This window comes from Garra rufa, chromosome 4, assembly GCF_049309525.1.
Source record: "Garra rufa chromosome 4, GarRuf1.0, whole genome shotgun sequence".
In the NCBI taxonomy this organism is placed as follows: Eukaryota; Metazoa; Chordata; class Actinopteri; order Cypriniformes; family Cyprinidae; genus Garra; species Garra rufa.
This window is the reverse complement of record NC_133364.1, coordinates 19,265,077-19,279,920: the sequence shown is the minus strand read 5'-3', so window position 1 is coordinate 19,279,920 and position 14,844 is coordinate 19,265,077. Positions and strand designations below refer to the sequence as shown.

Below are 14,844 nucleotides of genomic sequence, written 5' to 3'. Positions count from 1 at the left end.
AAAATAAATACATAAATGGTGGACTAAAAGTCTGTAATAAATATACACCACAAATATTTGGTAGACTAAAGTGTGTACTTTATACACTTAAAATTGACAGTAAAGATATTTCGTGCTACTGTACTTTAAAAAAAAAATTAATCATCAAAAAAGAATATATATAGTACATACTTTAAAAAGTATTAAAATAGAAATCAGTTATTTTCTCAACACAACATAATATAACTTTTTACTGTATCAAACAATTCAATGCAGCCTTGATGTATACACGTCAGCTATTTTTAACCATTTATAAATCTATTTTTGCACTTTGAGTAGGTTTCCAGCAAAGAAATTCATTTACAGCTTCACCACACGTATGTGTGTGAGAATACAAAGACCAAAGATGAAGGCCAAACACATCATTCTAACCTAACTAATGTTACCTACTGAAAGAAGTCACTTTGAAAAAAATGATACAGAGACAGCAAAACGAAGAGAGACACATGGAAGAGAGCACGAGAGAGGTAGGTGGAGAAAGAAAGGGGGAGGTGGAGATAGAGAGAGGAGGGGAGGAGAGACAGAGAACGAGAGGGAAACTGGGGAGGACAGTTCGCCTCTGCAGCGCTGCAAGGACAGTGTGAACATCTCCGGGACGCAGACGGACCCAACAATCTCTCAACAATCGCACGCTCTTCACCATGACAACCACGCCAATCACTGCACTCGACTGACAGCTGTCAATCGACAAGAGAAGATTATCAGGATCACCTGCCACAGGAGAGATTACAAGCTACAATAAGGGACTTAAGCAGAGTAATTCCAACTTATGCTTGGTTAGAAGTTGCCATCCACAAGAAAATTGGCCATTTTTGATCTCTCACCTGAACACCTGCACGTGTTCACGTGCGTATGCTTTAGGGGGAGCGCGTACGAGGTTGTCTTGCTGTGTATCAGGGTCACGGTCTTACTGTGCAGTGCCACAATAAGCTTCATTAGAGCCTGTTTGGTGTTTATTTAGCATTTTATCCACAAAAACCATGAGTGAGGGCAAGAAGGAGTTAGAGATGAGGGACAAAGCCATTATGCACCAGCAGAGGAGACTGAAACAGGCCACCCAGTTCACGCACAAGGACTCCGCGGATCTTCTGCCTCTGGATGGGCTGAAGAGGTTGGGAACCTCTAAAGATCTGGTGAGTGGCTCTTTTGTTTAACCATGAAATGGTTGAGGCATGTATGTAAATACTGGGTGTAAATATGTGAAAGGATGCATGCTTGCAGGTTTACATAAATATATGCAAATCAGCAAGCAGTTTCAAATGTTTCTGAATCTCATCACGCAACGATGACATGATGCATTATTTAGCGCTCCAGGCACGGCAGTGAATGTTTCTGACACATCAGTGGATCCGGTATTCAGCTTCCCCTCCATGCTGGTAGATGAGAGTCACACACTTTCACACACACACGTACACACATGTCATGGTTGATATCATGCTGAGGAGCTCCCACTGACTTTCTATTGTAGTTGAATGAACATAATTATTATAATTACTACATCGTTATTCTACAGCGTTGAGAAAAAAAAAACATAATTTTTTTGCATGAAATTAAATGATTGATTTGTTTTATGAAGATGTTGTGAGGTTGCAAACTGCAATTTTGATCTTGCTGAGTGCAATCTGTTTCTATTAGATGGAACCTTTGGCTACACGAGAATAAACATTGTAATTATGTATATGTTTATTATTTAAAAAAATAATAATAATCTGATTAACTGTGACAAAACTTAAGTAGCACAGGTGTATTTGTGGCAATAGCCAAAAATACATTGTATGGGTCAAAATTATAATTTTTTCTTGTATGCCACAAATTATTAGGATATTCTTGCTCCATGAAAATATTATGTAAATTTCCTACCGTAAATATATTAAAACTTAATTTTTGATTAGTAATATGCATGGCTAAGAACTTAATTTGGACAACTTTAAAGGCGATATTTCTCAATATTTCGATTTTTTTTACACCCTCAAATTTTTTTCAAATAGTTGTATCACGCCCAAATATTGTCCTATCCTGACAAACCATACATCAATGGAAAGCTTATTTATCTCAATTTAGACAAAAATGACCTTTATCACTGGTTTTGTGGTCCAGGGTCACAAATGTGTAATCAGTTACAATATATAATTAAGTAATGCCACACAAGGAAAATTTAGTTATTTACATTTATATATTATGTCTACCTCTGTATTTTTGCTCTATCAATGAAAATATTGAAAAACAAGGCCAACTGTTGTACATATCAGTGCTCCGTTCCTGAAAGAAATCATTGTTTCAAACAAATCAAACAGTTGGGTGAATAATTCAATGACTCACTTATAAAGACATTGCTTGTTTCTTTCCTAAATAAATCAAATTTTTCAACAAATCAGTTCAGCAACTGTGCTTGGAATCTAATATTTTCCTAATATTTCCTAATAATTCTAATATTTGATAAAGAACTACCTGAGGATGAACATTGTATTTATGTATATGTTTATTATTAAAATAATAATAAAAAATATCTGGTTAACTGTGATCTTGGGCCACAAAACCAGTCTCAAGACTTAATAAGTAGCATGGGTAAATTTGTAGCAATAGCCAAAAATACACTGTATGGGTCAAAATTATAAATATTTATTTTATACCAAAAATCATTAGGATTTTCATGTTCCATGAGAATATTTTGTACATTTCCTACTGTAAAAATATTAAAACATAGTTTTTGATAAGTAACATGCATTGCTAAGAACTTCATTCGGACAACTTTAAAGGCGATATTTCTCAATATTGATTTTTTTTGCACCCTCAGATTTCAGATTTTCAAATCTCGGCTCTATCCTAACAAACCATATATCAGTGGAAAGCTTATTTATCTCAATTTAGAAAAAAATGACCTTTATGACTGGTTTTGTGGTCTAGGGTCACAAATATGTAATCAATTACAATATATAATTAAGTAATGTCACACAAAGAATCACAATTGTGCTTATACACAACTGTGTGGTATTGCTTTTATATAGAATTCATTAAACAAAAAGTTACTAATGAGTTATTTACATTTATATATTACATCCACTTCTGTATTTTTGCTCTGCCTATAAAAAAAATTACCAAACAAAGCCAACTGTCTTGCACACCAGTGCTCCATTCCTGAAGAAATCACTGTTTTAAACAAATTGAACAGTTGGGTGAATAATTCAATGACTCACTTAAAAGCACTGCTTATTTATTTCCTAAATACTTTCCAAGTAGGTCCTACATATGATAAATAACTTTCTTTATGACAAACAAGTATGTTATATATATCTGGATTTCATTCATACTACACACTCACATAATATATTTCTTGCATGAGGTAGTTTTCGAAAAAAAGAGTATTTCGCAAAAACAGCAATGGAAAGTTTTTTTTGCATTTACAGCTCAATTGGTGTACATAAAAGTCACATGATCATTCGTTAATGTATTATAACCTCCAATAACCACCTCATATGTGGCCACTCCCATAACATTTGTTAATGGAAACGCTATCATTTTGCAATAGTTTTTTTTTTAAATTAACATTTATAAAATATCACAAAAGTTGTGCAAATCTGTCATGAAAATGCAACGAATGACATGTGACTATAGTGTCATTCATGTTCTGAATTTAAAATATGCCCAATGGAATCACGTCAATTTCACGAAAACTCTCATATAACGCAATACTGTTTTTATAATCACATGAGGTGGTATTTTAGGCAATTTGAAAAAGGAATATTTTGCAAAACTGCAGTGGAAATTTTTGAATTTACAGGTCATTAAAGTCATTCTTTAAATTACTATAACCTCTAAGAAACACCTCATATGTGGCCACTCACAAGTATAAGGGGCTTTCTTTGCGATTAATGCTTATTTACTCTGCATTGAGGCTCCAATATGGCAACCAGAGCTGATTGCGGCCACTCTAGTCAATGCTTGTATTTATACCAGCCACACTAATGCAATGTGAATATAGCATCATTTATGTTGCTTCAGTAGCTGCGTTTCCATTAACCTTTCAAATTGCGCAAATTGAAATTGTGATATGAAAATATGCCCAAAGGAAACAAGATTTCGCAAAAACTTCTGTATATCGCAATTTTTTTTTACACACACATGTGGTAGTTTTTCAAGCAATTCGGAAAAAAAAAAAGGAATATTTCTCAAAACTGCAATGGAAACAGAAGTCACCTGGTGTATGTAAAAGATTGTTCTTTAATGCTCTATAACCTCCAAGAAACACCTTATACGTTGAAATATGTAAATCTACCAACATCCGTCACCATGACTTTCGTCAAAAAGTTTTACGCAAATCTGTCAAATGAGCATCATTTCCGTTGCTTCAGTAGTTGCTTTATCATTAAACTTCAAATTGTGCAAACTTGAATTGCAAATTAAAAATATGGCCATTGAAAACAAATCAATATTGCAAAAACTCCCATATATCGGGAAACAGTTTTTTATGCTCACATGAGGTGGTTTTTCAGGCAGTTTGAAGAGGAAATATTTTGCAAAAATTAAAAAGAAACTGTTTTTTTTTTCACATTTACAGCTCACTTGGTGTACGTAAATGTTACATGATCATTCTTTAATATACTATAACCTCAAAGAAACACCTCATACATGGCCGCTACCAAGTATAAAGAGTTTTCCTTGCCATCAATGCCTGCATAACCCCTTATTTACACTGGGGCACATTATGGCTCCAACACGGCCACCGGAGCTGATCACAGCTACTCTAGTCAATGCATGTGTTTAAGCAGGCCAGAAGCGACTCCTTGCACTGCTAGTACAGTGGGTGCGATATATGTAAATCTACCAACATCTGTCACCATGACGTTTTACGTTTTAGACGTGTAAAATCAGTTAATGAAAATGCTGTCATTTTGCAATAAGTTTTTATCAACATTTATAAAATATCGCAAAAGTTATGTGCAAATCTGTAATGGCCACTTACTGTTATTCACATTCACAACATGGGATACTTAAGTGTCCATTAGGAGGCGCTAGGGGTGGGCGATATGACCTAAAATTAATATCACGATATTTTTCATCTTTTGAACGGTGCCGGTATAATATCACGGTATTACTTTTTTTGGTACATTTTCGGAGGAGTAGCCTGTCCTGTCCATTTAGTATGTGAATAAAGTTAATATTTTCATAATATAATAAGTATATGGTAGGTATCCTTATCAAAAAGAGACATGGGAGAGTATTATGCATTCTCAACATATTTATTTTGCAAAAAACCTAAAGATCTTACTTAACAGTGTACAACAAAACAAAAAAATATTTTTTATTGAAATTTAATTTCTGCAATATTTACAACCTTTAAATAACTGGGGGAAATCAACCCATGGCAACAGTTTAAAAGTAGATCAATTCTGTGGGGAAAAACGCAGACTTGGCAACCCTGCATCCAACAAGAGCTGCTGGAGTTAATGTCTTTGCACACATGAGTACGAAATTTTCGTCCGACATTTTTGCACGTTAAAAAAAATACAGGTTATGTTAATAGAGTTTACACACTGCCTCTGAAACTTTCGTCCGTCATAAAAAAAAATTGGATCGTGTTTGATTTTCTGCATTTTCACATCCATAATAAGCATTTTGATAAGGATGGCGAATATGAGAAAACTAAAAAAAAAAAAAACGCATACGAAAATCGGACTCAGTGTACAATGACCTTTAGATTTGAATGATCACGGGTCGAAAGTAAAGAGAGATGACAAAAATAGACTGGAGGATTTGTTGCAATATTGTACTCACTGACAAATATCTATTATAAGACGTGCTGCTCCCTTTACAAAATCGAAAGTAAAAGTTAACAGGCCGGTCGCGTTCGCCTCGCGCCTGCTCAATTTGTGATCCGCTGTGTAAATCCTTTTGCCGGCCGACCGGGAAAAGTCCCGGTCGTCCCGATTGCCACTCCGCCCCTGGTATAGGCTACAGGGCCGACCTTTCACGATGTTTCACCAGTCGTTTAATGGCCACTCCCCTTTTACCACCTGCAAAGCTGATACGAATATGTTTTACTTTTTTATTTACAACAAGATATATATAAGGACAGGTATTCAGACCACAACTGAACGTTTGAAGAAAATTTAATGTTTTAAATATACCGGTATTGACGGTATTAGAAAATCCATGTCGTGGCGCAATCTCACACCGGTGATGACTATGACACCGGTGTACCGCCCACCCCTAGGAGGCGCACTTCAGAATCTCGCTGGAAGCAGTAGGTCATTTGAGTATATTTCGCCAGCTGTTTTATGAATACTATGCTTTCAAACAAAGACGTCACTTATCGCCACCTACTGGTGTAATGATATACCCTGCGAGAAGAGTCATTGACAATACCCACTACTAATGCATACTACTAACTGAGATTAGAGGACTATAACTAATTGTTATAATTACTAATAACTAATAAATAATGTTATATAGACCTTTATCACTGATTTTTGTACTTTTTTCGTCCAAAAACTTTTGTTGAGGTTACATAAGCAAGACCGAAAAATAATAATCTATGGCCTCTATGGGCTTCTGCGCGGTTATAGAGTTGAAATCTCCATAACGGTACGCAAATTAATCCTCTCGTGAATTAATCAGAGCTGCGTATTTCCACACAAGACTTCTCACAGCTTAAGCTCTCTAGCCTTTTCCCACATACTTTAAGTCATCAACATCAGAAGCTTAGAGATTAATATTGGTGGACACACACATAATGGTTTACCTCATCGCAAGATAATTGTAATATCTTAATGCTAATCCTAATACTTAAAGACACCTTTTTCTATGTTAGTCTCTTGTGGCACCACAAGGTCCCCGCAATGTAGGCATCTCAATTTTTACTACCTAACAATATGGCAATAATAAACCAAGAGCAAATGTTCTGTTCAATTACTGATATTTTCTCTCCCTCATTAACAGTCATTGAATTATACTGTTTCCGTCTCTTCGGTATAATGACTGTCCCGCTGTCATCTCTCGCCACTACTCTGATTAGATGGCACATACCCAAACTCCCAGGGCGCACTCCAAGAAACCTTCAGAATATCAGTGTGTGAGTGTGCGCAGGCACGCATGCGTGTTTATATATGTGTCCCTATGATTAGAGAATGCATTTAAATGATCTCTGTGCACAGCAGGGAAGAGCTGAAGCTTGTGCGCACAGCTTACAATGTCAGAGCCGCTAAAAAGTGGGAGCTAAAGATAACTGGCTGTCACAGGCAGTGGAATGGTTTGTCTTAACAAACCAATTTAAACGCTCAACGTTTCTCAAGGACTATCATACTCTGTTTTGTGTTACCGTACATGCAGCTGTTTTTCAAATTGCCATCTGGCTTGTGTTACGTCAAAAAACAGCAGCAATAACAACAAACAAGTCTCCTGCCTGCTTTGTGAAGCTGTCATTTGCAATTATTCACTGGGTTCGATCTTGACGCTCACGGATGGCACAGATATGTCACGCTTGTCCCGCCGTGGCGAGAGGGGCAGACAAATACCTACTGACAGTTAGACAGATGGTACTGTCTTGTTGAACTCTACAGTGGGCTGTGTACCCTCTTAAGAGCAAAAGGAAGATTATGTCCCACAGTATATGTTAGGACAAATGAAGTGCAGGGTGTGAGATATGGAGAAATTTGGAGAGGTTGTATGTATTGCATATAGAAAGGTCTATACTTGTAGAAAGTATTTTATCTCAATGGCAGTAGCTTGGCTGGCACATTAAGTATATTAGTCATATCTCATACAATTTGTAATTAAATTTTGAAGTTTGTATATGTGAGGGCAATAATAGTAGTTGTGTTCTCAAGTCACCCTGGTTTGCTGCTCTCGTTAACTCACGAGTCTCACGTGAAATAGTTCTTATGTAACCGTAGATTGTTTTTTCAGCTCTTTGGCCCGTAGGCCCTCTGCAACCCCTTCTTCTCTCTCTCTTTACTCCCTTGTTCTCTCTTGTCGTGAACGCAGTGAGCATGAAAAGGGCACACTCAGATCGGCACTCATGCGCAGGAGATGTAGATGGAGTGAAAGAGAGAGAAACCTATCTTCCTTACAACGTTTCCTAATGCGCTGAAGAACTGTGTGCTGTTTATGTTGCCGCTGTCTGTTGAATTAGTCCAAGGCCGCACATTTGTCACTATTGAAAGAAATCATGTGGGCAGACAATGACTGGATGTGTGTAAAAGAGTTTTAGCATGTGACTCACAGCTTTTCTGCAGAATTGATATGAATATTTTCTTACAATAAGTGCAAAAAATGAAAAAAAAAAAAAAAAAAAAAGTTGAAACGTTAAATGTGCATCAGCAATGAGACAAAACGGACATTGTTGAAAACAACATAGTGAGTCAGATGTTGATTCGGTTAAAAAGCTGTTTGATCCAGTTAGGTGTTTATCATCAGACAGATAAAAAAAAAATGGTAACTTGTTTTTTTAAAGCATTTATTAAAAGAACCAGCTTATTAGAGTCATTTGTGAGTCAGGTTACATTGGTCATGCTTTGTTTTGGATTTACTATAAGGAACTGGCTCCTGAACTAAGTCATTTGTTTGGGAACCAGACTAAACTGGCCACACTAAATGTTTCTGATTCACTTCAAAGAATCAGGTCATAACAGTTATTAGTTTAGGAACCAGACTACACTGGTCAGGCTAAATGTTTTTGATTTACTAAAAAGAATGAGTACATAAGAGTCATTAGTTTGGGAATCAGACTAAACTGGTCACGCTAAATGTTTTTGATTTACTAAAAAAAAAAAAAAAAAAACAGTTTCTAAGAGTCATTAGTTTGAGAATCAGACTAAACTGATCACACCAGATGTTTCTGATTCACTGAAAAGAACCAGCTCATAAGAGTCATTAGTTTGGCAATCAGACTACACTGATCACACTAAATGTTTCAGATTCACTAACAAAATAACCTTTTAAGATTCATTCAAGTGAATCAGACTAAGGCTCAATCCCAATTCTACCCCTTACCCCTCCACTTTGCCCTACCCCTCCGTTTGGCGCGTTCACGTGAAGGGGTAGGGGTGTCTCATTTCTCTTTTGGTTGGAGGGGTAGGGGGAAGGGGATGGGCCAGATAGCCCTCCAAACGAAGATTTTTCGGGACCTCACTTCAAACGAAGGGCTAAGAAAATTTTCCAACATGGCTGCTCACTCGAGCAAGCAGACTCATAGTCTCGCGTAGCCAGACCTTCAGACTGACGGCTGAAGGTCTGGAACTCATGGCAGCTTTCATTGGCCAAGTCCCGCCCATAAGACAGTTTGATCGACATGTCAAACAACCAATCACAGTTTGTTTCGTTCAGCGTCACGTTTCTGTGCGTGGAAATGCCCCCACAACAATAGACTGGCATGCAACAAGTCAGTCATTGAAATAACCAGCATTGAAAGATAACGAAGAAGAGGGAAAACAAGCAGTAAGTTAGTAATTTGTTCGCGAACGTCGCATATGTGTATAACAACAATGGCGTCTGCATAAGCACATTTTAGCAAAATGCCGAGTGAATCAGTCTGCGCTTTGTTTCCCGGCGGACTGAAAATAAACGCGACACTCGCGTCTTCCAGAAATCCGGTCAAATTCAACTAATCAGATCACGACTTCGACATTCCTGAAGTGTTTCCAGTTAAGCGTACCATATGCATCAGACGTTTAGCCAACGTTCCGTGGGCGTGGCGTCTGAGGCTGAGACTAGCAGAATCATAAATATAAGTAATTTTTGCCATTAATAAGGATTTTTATGACAATTTTTCATTATATGTATATTACCTTTAATCTTGTGTTTGTGTTTATGGTGTTGTTCTGTAAATAAACGTTTGCAAAAAAATCGTTAAAGTTTGCTAGCAGATAGGACTGATTGCAGGATATTACAAAATATATTTTTATGTCATATACACTTGACTGCATGTTAGAAACATGAAAGACCAGTGGCACGGCAATTTGCAACGGTGGTGTAGTGGAGGGTGTACGCAGGTATACGGCTACTTTGCGTACACCCACTTTTTAAATCCCCTCTGATGCACATTATTCAGTAGTGTCCTGCATTAGCCAAAATCATGGCAGTCCACCACATCCAGTCATATGTGAATAAATGGAAATAATCGCTAAAAACACCAAAAAAAAAAGACATTGATGATGCAGTCAGGACCGTGGCGCCGGCTTGCTTTGAAATGTAATTGATAATTGCGCCTAATGCGACTGCGCCCGCTCCGTCTCCCGCACCCCAGTCATTTGAATCAGTACATAATAATAAAAACAATACCTTACAAATAAAAAGAAGCTGGTTTTTACGATCAGAAATTTCTTAAACCAGTGAACCCCTGTAAACATTTCAGTCCAAGGATTCAGTGAACGAATGCGTTCAAATAGAAAGTTCAAAATGAAATTCACAAATGAAACATATACCCACTTCTCCAGGCACCACTCCACCGATTTGCAATTTGCTGCACATGTGATAACGCATTGCTTGTTTTGCTTACGGCCATATGTGTACATGTAAATGAACGGTGCGTACACCGTACATTTGTACTTTTTGCAACACGACAACATTTTTTTCAACATCTTGAAATGTGTGATAAACATCGGCGCATGTCCTCTGATGTAACATTAGGAACTAGCGACAACGTATGATAATGTATAACAGTGTTGTAGTGGTGTCCCATTTCTAAGGGGAAATATTTGAACCCTTTCCACTTTGTTTCAAGGGACAAGAGGAAGGGGCGAGGGGAAGGCGAAGGGGTCGAAAATAGAATTGGGATTGGGCCTAAACTGGTTACGCTAAATGTTTTTGATTCACTAAAAAATCAAAACCTAAGAGTGATTCGTTTTGGGATTAGACTAAACTGGTCAAACTGATTTTTTTTTTCACTAAAATGAATGAGCACATAAGAGTCATTAGTTTGGACTAACTGGTCATGCTGAATGTTTTTGATTCACTAAATACAATCAGCTTCTAAGAGCCATTAGTTTGGGAATCAGAATACACTGGTCACCGAATGTTTCTGATTTACTAAAAAAAATCAGCATATAAGAGTTATTAGTTTGGCAATCAGACTACACTGATCAAGCTTAATGTCTCTGTTTTACTAAAAAACAATCAGCTTCTAAGAATAATTAGTTTGAGAATCAGAAAAACTGGTCACGTGGATGCTTTAACTGCACCAATCAATCTAAATGTTTCTGATCCACTAAAAAAAATCTGAACCTAAATGTGATTTGTTTGGGAATCAGACTAAACTGGTCAAGCTGAATGTTTTGATTCACTAAAAGAATCAGAGCATAAGAGTCTTTAGTTTGAGAATCAGATTAAATGTCACGCTGAATGTTTTTAATTTACTAAACAGACCTGGTTAATAAAAGGCATTAGTTTGGGAATCAGACTAAAATGATCACATTTTATGTTTTTGCATGCAGCCCATAAGAACAGAAAGATAATTCCCGACATTATTTTGCTGCCTTTTTATTGCATCACATTCAACACAAACTGTAAGCTTACATTAATAACTCAGGTAAAATCTGCTTTCTTTCCTGTGAAGTTGGGGGTTTAGCAAAGGGCAGTACCACTGCTCCAAGCTATTATGAAGTGCAGTGTCTAGTGCATTTACTAATCAAATAAATTAGCGTCTGTTATCACACGGCGCTCTAGAGTACTTGATTCTGATTAGTCAACTACAGCAACTACAGTCCAGTATTTTTATATAATGACCTAAATAATCACTATTTCATGAGCATTATTTATTATAGAAGCCATGTAATAAGCAGGAATCTGCTCAATATAACAAAATCAGTGTAATCAGTACCATGTTGTGAAACATTTTCTCTTACCTACTATTGACCCAAAAACAAAATAGTGTAAAAGTGAGTAATGAGAGCTTTGTGTCCCAACTATAACCCCTTAGAGGCCTCATTGATCCTGTTTTGCTAATGAGAAACATTAGTGCTAATTATTAGGGTTACTGGATGAATGGCTGAGGCTTTTTTCCCCTCACCTCCATCCCTCTTCTACATCTCTTGGGGATTGGCTGAGATACAACATGTTCCTTCAGGAGAGATGCTAAAAATACTACCTGTGTCAGGGGGGAAAATAAACAGCTGTACAATAGCTTCAGAGAAGGGAAGGCAAGGGAAAGGGTTAAGATAGAGAGAGAGAGAGAGAGAGAGAGAGGGAGAGAGAGAGAGAGAGAGAGAGAGAGAGAGAGAGAGAGAGAGAGAGAGAGAGAGAGAGAGGGAGAGGGAGAGGGAGAGAGCAGCTGGCTGTGCACATTGTGTATGTCAGAGGATGTCTGGTGCTGGGGCAGGAGATCAGGAGGGGAGAGCAGCCATTAGGCAGGTCACATGACTCTCTGAATGAGAGAGAGGAGCCTGTTGCTGTCTGATAATTAGCTATTAGCCGGTAATCACACAAAGAGAGAGAAAAAGAGATATCTCTTTCGGGGCAAAGGCCTAAATCATCCTCAGGTCACATTTCACCTCAGAAATCAGAAATTAATTAAAATTCTTTTGTGCTTTGTGACACTCTTTCACATATTATTGCTTAAATATACTCATCACCCATCAATACGGTTCTATCAAAGTACACTAAACTCAGGAAATAGTACCTGAACAAATATAACCAACCCACGGAGGTCATTAATCAATTAGTGGCAACAAATACAAACCAATGAAACACAAATGCTGTGAAAAGAACACAACACAATGCTCCATGACACATGCTGCAAACCCCAGTCATTTCACCCTTAATAGCCAGAGAGAGACCGCTATTTACCCACAATTCCACAGTACACTGGTTTTGGACATGGTGTTCTAGACCAAACATGCTTTTTGACAATACAATGCTCAGGCAGATATTTTTTTTTTTTCTCATTCAGACCAAGAACGACAGTCGCCCCCAAATTAGAAATAACACACATCTAATTCACAAGACCTACGCAAATGAATCATGAATCATTCATATGAGTCCTCACAGCATCCAGAAGTTAAAATGGATTTTTAAATAATTCTTCTGGTGGGGCTGAAAAGATTTAGAGGGGAGATTTGCATGTGATTATAATCTGTCCGTTGCATATTTGACTTTAAAATTACAATTAAAAAGTCTTTATATAAGACTAATGCAGTTACATTAAAAATAAAAAAAGAAGTGTAATCTTTTATAACTGTATGGTTATGTCACTCTTACATGACTGTTTTACCTTGACTGTATAATAAGAATCCTATTATAAAAGGTGGCCATTTCTATGACAAGAATCTAGTGTGTCAATGACTTTATATAATCTGATGCACAAGGTCACGGGTCGTTTCGAATCTACAACTATCAGAAGCACATAGAAGCATCACGCTATTAGTGGCTGTAGCGACAGTCAGCTCTCAAAGGAAAGAGGGCAAGAGAGACAGAGGAACATAATGCTATGATCAATCCTGTCAAAATCAATCTGCTCCAATCTGTGAGTCAGCCCAGATAAAGAGAAACATGGGTAATGAGTTTTTTTTTTCTTTAAGACAAGACTAGAGCTGTTTTTTTTTTATATTAAAGGAGAATGTCACATCTATAATGAAAATTTCCTTATAGTTTACTCACTTCCATGTCTAACTAAGATGTTATGAAACCAACAAACAGCAGAGCAACGGTGCTGGCTTTTACTTTTCAGTTTCTCTGTTTACCCACACCAACCCGCTCTACTGATGACCATCCGAGTGAGTCAGAACTAGCTGTGATCAGTCTGTCTAGCTGTAAGACACAAGACCAATCTAATAAACTCAATTCTAACAATCTAATTTAACTGTGTTTGGATGTAGAGCAGCAATAAAGATCTGTAGCTTTGTCAAGGCAAGTCACAGCTGGATGTTTTTTCTCATTTTGTAAGAGGTGTCAACAGGAATGTAAGGGCTTTTGTAGAGGTCATCTCATTATGCTGGGATAAAATGAGCTTTGCAATGCCATCTCAGCCTTTGACTTTTTGTCAGGATGTAGTTTGATGTAGTTTTTGAGTTATTGGTAAATCACCAAGTGTCTGATCGCATGGTATTGGACTTTGTAAGGCTCCATGAATGAGAAAGCAGATTGCCGCAACCTCTGACTTTTTATTTGATGGCAGAAGATGAAAATCTATGAATTTGTAAGTCTTCAAGATATATCTATTGAAAAATACAGTGACTCGAAGGCTGGTCTTATAGTAAAATGTCAAAAGGTACACTACACTCATTGTGGCATGGAACTGTGCTGTTGGCCACGTGAACAAATGCACTCTTTTTCAATCAATATACAAAAGTCTATTATAAAAACGCCATCAAACCCACAGCTGTGGATCAATAGTGTTATTGTGTCGCCGGAGGAAATACCTAGTGCTAATGTTTTGGTGAGCTGACACATTTATAGCACGATTGTGGTTATAGCAGGCTTTATTTCATTTAATTCCTTTTCATAGACCAATTGTTTTTTTAGGGGGTGTTCTTGACCAAAAAAATAAAAATAAATAAATAATAATAATAAAAGCATATGAATGTGTGACACATTTTACTTGGTTAATAAACAACATTTACATTCAGTATACTTTTATTATCAAATTAGACAAAAAAAAATGCATGTGAATATGTAACATATTTTACTCAGTTGTTATACAGCATTTAAAATATAATTTAATTATACTGTATGTATATATATATATATATATATTTATATATAATTTTATTATTTTATATACATTTTTTAAATATAATTTTATTTTATTACGTCATATTATATGTAATTAGAATTATGTATTAAGAATTATGTAATTATACATATAATTAATTGTTA

The 14,844-nt window shown here is 36.7% G+C and overlaps 1 protein-coding gene across 1 annotated transcript in view; it reads left to right on the top strand.

The window, feature by feature from the left end:
- The first annotated feature begins 586 nt into the window (after positions 1-586).
- The window catches only part of nrip2 (nuclear receptor interacting protein 2), a 31,799-nt gene continuing 17,541 nt past the window's right edge, over positions 587-14,844 (top strand). Inside the window, exon 1 of the mRNA XM_073838206.1 lies at positions 587-1,189. Coding sequence (XP_073694307.1) covers positions 1,020-1,189 — 170 coding nt within the window. The 5' untranslated portion in view covers positions 587-1,019. The remainder of the gene's footprint in view (positions 1,190-14,844) is intronic.